At 42.2% G+C, this 5,425-nt stretch overlaps 1 protein-coding gene across 1 annotated transcript in view; it reads left to right on the plus strand.

Annotated features, from left to right (window-relative positions):
* AP4B1 (adaptor related protein complex 4 beta 1 subunit) overlaps positions 1-2,991 on the plus strand; it is a 9,242-nt gene extending 6,251 nt beyond the window's left edge. Inside the window, exons 8-11 of the mRNA XM_023534940.1 lie at positions 294-479; positions 1,209-1,416; positions 1,705-1,986; positions 2,245-2,991. Of these exons, the coding sequence (XP_023390708.1) occupies positions 294-479; positions 1,209-1,416; positions 1,705-1,986; positions 2,245-2,672 (1,104 nt within the window). The 3' untranslated portion in view covers positions 2,673-2,991. The remainder of the gene's footprint in view (positions 1-293; positions 480-1,208; positions 1,417-1,704; positions 1,987-2,244) is intronic.
* The last annotated feature ends 2,434 nt before the right edge of the window (positions 2,992-5,425 follow it).

Consider the following 5,425-nt stretch of genomic DNA (forward strand, 5'->3'; position numbering starts at 1 on the left):
CTGCATGTCCTTAAATTTTACACCCTCAGCACCTTGCTTGTCTCACCGTAGCCCCAGCCCTGGTAGCTCCGTTTATAATGTCTTCAAGAATATCATTCAACAACATTAACCAACATCTGCCTACAGCTTTACATCGTATGGAGTGCTTTCACATATATGAGTTCATTTATCCTCATGGTGATCTAATGAGAGCAACATTCATTCAAGAAAGTATTGCCCACGTCATACATTCCTCAGATAACCATTGAGCACCCCTCCGGCACCCATTCTACAGACATTCACTAGCAATTTAGTCTGAGCATGTGACTTTTCCTAAGATTCCTTTTTGCGTGGAGGCTCTAATCCTGTGCTCTTGTACCCTGAGCTGTGTCGTAGTGGTGGTGCAAGCTTTCCGAGACCTGGTTTGGTTGTGTCCTCAGTGTACAGAAGCTGTGTGTCAGGCCCTGCCCGGCTGTGAGGAGAACATTCAAGACAGCGAGGTAGACTGTCATTCTCCTTTACTTCTAGGCAGAGGGGGATTGCTTGGGACCCTGCTGTCTGAAACGGAATCTGTTCTTTGTACCCAATGTCTGAAGTGGAAATTCTTAGACTTGATTGCCACTTCAGGTTCTCTTTTACGTTTAGATGGGATGTAAATTACAAAAACTTTAAAGTTTATCTATAGTTTTTATTACAAATACTTTGATACCGTTGTTCCCTGGAACAATTTTGAGTCAGAGATTTAGACCATGGAGTTTTCAGCAGGAATGAACAGCAGAATCACTTGGGGAATTTTTACAAATATTCGGGCTTCATCTAGATCTACTGATTTAAATGTTCAGGAGTGGTGGACCGAGACACATGTGTTTTTAAGAAGCTTCACAGATGTGCACTGTAGGTTAATCACCACTTTCATGAAGTAATTTAGAATAATTTTTCTGTAGCTTTCATGGGAACATTAAACCCCAAATTGGGGTAGAGACCCCATAGCTGAGGAAGCCTATTGCTTTATCAGCATAGGCCACGAGAGTCTTGTGTGGTGCAATTTCATTCCTATTAGTTGTAAAGAATGTAGTAGGTGGGATCGACACAGCGCAAGTTGAAATAAATAAAAGATTATACCTTTTCTGCTGACATGAGTAGAAAAGCAGAACCTGCAGCTGTGTACTGCCTGCTGTGTTTTGGACAGACAAATATTGAGCACCTGTTGTTATTCCTTCCTTCTCCAGGGGAAGCAGGCACTTATTTGGCTACTCGGGGTCCATGGGGAAAGAATTCCCAATGCTCCTTATGTGTTGGAAGACTTTGTAGAGAATGTGAAGTCAGAGACATTTCCGGCTGTTAAAATGGAGCTGCTCACTGCCCTGCTGCGCCTTTTCCTCTCACGACCTGCCGAGTGCCAGGACACGCTGGGGCGTCTGTTACATTACTGCATAGGTAGGTTCTCCAGAAAGAAATAGTACTTGCCAGGACCAATAGTAAAAATTCCCGCAGCTTTCATTGTTTGATGAGTCCCATCTGAGATCCAAGAAGAAAATGCTAATGTTTGGTAGGGTTTCTTCCCTCCATCTTTTTCTTCTCTTCTGGGTCTGGGGCTCAAGAAGAAGATGTTGATGTTTTCTTGGGCCTCCTGCCTCCTTTATTTTTTTCTCCTATTTTGGTTGTCACAGGGGTAGGAGGAGAGTGTTTTCATTTTAAATTAATTCATCTGTTGTCTTACCTCAGAGGAAGAAAAGGATATGGCAGTACGGGACCGAGGCCTCTTCTATTATCGTCTCCTCCTAGCTGGCGTTGATGAGGTTAAGCGGATCCTATGTAGCCCTAAATCGGACACTTCTCTTCGACTCTTGGAGGATCAGGCAGAAAGACCTGTGAATAGCTGGGCCTCAGACTTCAACACGCTGGTGCCAGTATATGGCAAAGCCCGCTGGGCAACCATCTCTAAACTCCAGGGGGCAGAGCGTCGTGGCCCAGACCTTCCTAAGACTGCATCCTTCGCCACATCAGGTCAAAGTAGTCCTTACTCTATATCTTGTCGTGAAAAATTGTTATCTTTTGCAATGCCTAGTGGTAGAGTACCCTAGCTAAATCTCAGACTATTACCTGAATTTGAAGTTTTATGAGCAAGAAAGAAGTTCCTTACTGGCTGTTTAAGTCAGTTATCCAAAGAGAAAAGTTACATTGTGTACTTTGGGAAATCTGGGTAAAACACGTGGTTCCTATAGGTGAAGCACATCTCTTACACAAGCTTTCTGACTCTTTCAGGACCCCTGATTCCTGAAGAGAACAAGGAGAGGGTACAAGCACTCCCTGACTCTGGAGCCCTCATGCTAGTGCCCAGTCACCAGATGACTCCTGAGTCTTTTGAGAAAACGTGGCTTAGCCTCAAAGTCGCTCATCAGCAGGTGTGCCCTTGGCAGGGAGTAGTCCATCCTGACACCCTCCAGGTGGCCCTGCAGGTGGTGAACATCCAGACCATCGCGGTGAGCAAGGCTGGGGCTCAGCCATGGAAAGCCTACCTCAGTGCACAGGACGCTGCCGGCTGTCTGTTCCTAACGGAACTGCTGTTGGAGCCCGGGAACTTGGAAATGCAGATCTCCGTGAAACAAAGCGAGGCGAGGACTGAGACACTGAACAGTTTTGTTTCTGTATTAGAAACTGTAATTGGTACAATTGGAGACATAAAATCGTAAGAGTCGTGCTGCCTGTCTGGAATGAGATGAATAGCTATCAGAGTCCTTTAGTTTTTCTCATTGGAGCTGCTTATAAGTCCAGATAATGTCAGCTGAAAAGGAGAATGGGAAATCTAGGAATCAGGATTCTCGTGTTTTTGTCTAAACGCCATTAACTTATTCCTCTCATGCCTGTTGGTGAGTGACCCCATTTTTCCAGGAGATGTTGTAAAAGTTAATGTTGGTGAGGGGTTGGGAATGGGGGTGAGGGAAGGATTTGGATTCTTCTCTAATCGGTTTTAGGGTGTTTTACTAATTAAAGATGCCTGAATTGTGTGGATCTGATGGAGTCATCATTTGTGGGTGTCATCTTTTCCCTGGATTATTGCAGGTAATTCCTGACTGCTGTCACCTTTTTTATTATGCTTCTTAGGCCAGAGTTCAAAGTCTTCAGTGTCATGTCTCGCCACTTCCCGAAACACCCTCCGTTCTGGCGAAAGCAAACCACTTTCAGTTTCCTGAATGCACCAGATTCTGCCTCACCTCTGTGCTTTTGGCACCTGCTTTTATTTCTTGCCTAAAACATTTCCTCACCCTCGAAGCTTTATTTAAGTAACATCTAGTCTATCAGTGTTCAACTTAGTCGCGAGCTCTTTCGGGAAGTTTCTGTGACCCTCGCTGCCTTCGTTAAGGGTCTCCTTCAATCTGTGAAAGCAGTCAGTACACACATATGTCTAGCGGTACCGTTGTAATCGTTTTCCTGTCACTCTGCCTCATTTTAATTTTATTCATACCAGACCACATTTTATACATTAATTGAGACAACATATGGGAAGAACAGACTTAATAAAATTATGGTAAAGTATAAATAACTAGAGAATCCAGAATGGGGAAAACGAAAATACCAGTTAAGACCAGCTGGGTTAGGAATGGGGAAGAACACAAGTGTTCAGGCTGTAAAGGCCTACACAATTGTTTCAGCCGAGCCTCAGATTTAGCTCCGTAAGTGATCTGCAGTCAGAGTGAAGAGAAATAGTTATATAGTTGTCATCAGAGAGGAAGAAACATTTCAATTCTAACTTCTAAAAGAAATTTACTTGTAGTTTCGATACATATACAATTTCTGTGAGAAGTTCATAATGGATTTCACATGACTTTTCTTAGATGTTCTTCAATGAACACAGAGCATAACTTTAACATGGAGCTGATTGAAGGGATTTCTTCAAAGACTTAAGATAACACGACCCAAATATCATCCAGCTTAATGCAAGGACATCTATTGCCTAGATATGTAGATAGACTGGATAGCCTTCAAGTAACTTTTCACCCATCACTTCTCACAATTTCACCCATCACTTCTCACAACTAGGCTCTTAATAAAAGTAGCTAACATACAGTAGTGAATTCTCTCGTTAAGAATTTGTAAGTTGATTGTCCCCAGTGGACGATTTCTAAGGATGGTGATTTTCTTTCCTTCTATCTTCACAATGTCTGCCACTTAGTGATTACTCAATAGATATTTATTGAACGAATGACTAATTAGATTCTGATGGTATTTTGTGAATGGTGTTTGAAGTATGTTTTATATCGTATCAACTATCCAGAAAATAATGGAAGTCTGTCTAGGGTTTCTCAAAAGTGGCACTATTGACAAATAATTCTTTGTCATGGGGTTTCCTGTGCATTGTAGGGTGATTATTGGCAGCATCTGTGTCCTGTACCCACTAGATGCCAATAGACCCCCCAGTTGTGACAACTAAAAATGTCTCCAGACATTGCCAAAGGTGCGCTGTGGGGTAAAATCCCCCCCAGTAGAGAACGCATGAGCTAGACCGTGGATCCCCAGGGACTGGAGGTAGCGGGACCAGAACAGTTTTGGAATTGCTTTTCCATATTTTGACTTGTTCAGTTAAACTATGAATGTTTAGTTAGGTACTAACTAAAATGAAATCGAAGTGTCAGGTGCTGCCAACCTAAAGTGTTAAGGGATCAGGATGTAGGTGGTAGAAACTGAGTCAACTCATTGATTTTTTAAAAAAAAATAAAGACTAATTGAAATCTTGACCTAAAGAAAATTAGGTATGGCTCAGCAATTGAGTAAATATTACTAAAATAATCCCAGCTATTGGAGCTTTTAGAAGATTAAATTCTACTTGATTGCTTTTCTGTCATGTAAGGGGCAGAGCAGAGTATGAAACTGTTGCTTTTGAAAGTTTAATTTTAACGTGATCACAGTGAAGAACTGATTTAACCATAGCCTGGTTTTACTAATTTATAAGCAAAATGACTAAAGTTTATGCCATGAAGCTATGTAATATTCCTTCCCCTTAGGCGCTTTCTCTAGCCTCTGCAGACATATGGTTTGATGGCGTAATATGTTAGATGCTTCTCTTTAGAATCCATGAGGGTAGTTGATTCTGTGCCTTTTAGAAAAATGGCCTAATGTCTATCTTAGTTGGTAAATAGAATGTAATACACGCAGCGAGTGCTCACCAATGACATTGGTGCTTTGGGACATTGCAGAGGCAATCGTTTGCATAGTTCCCAACCATAATTTTATGTTATGGGCCAGTGATTGTTATATATCTACGGTACCTGCCCCCTCCTCATTTCTGAATGGGAGTTCTGCTACACTTTTTCTATTTCTTTCTCATATATTGTGTTTGGGGAGGGAAATGAGTAACTTATTTCCTTAGTTATAGGTGTCCACACTGAGAGGAGCTGTCCCCGAGGATCCTCATCCACATGTAGACCTGGTGAAGATAACGAGACCC

This window comes from Pteropus vampyrus, unplaced genomic scaffold (genome assembly GCF_000151845.1).
Source record: "Pteropus vampyrus isolate Shadow unplaced genomic scaffold, Pvam_2.0 Scaffold6, whole genome shotgun sequence".
Classification (NCBI taxonomy): Eukaryota; Metazoa; Chordata; class Mammalia; order Chiroptera; family Pteropodidae; genus Pteropus; species Pteropus vampyrus.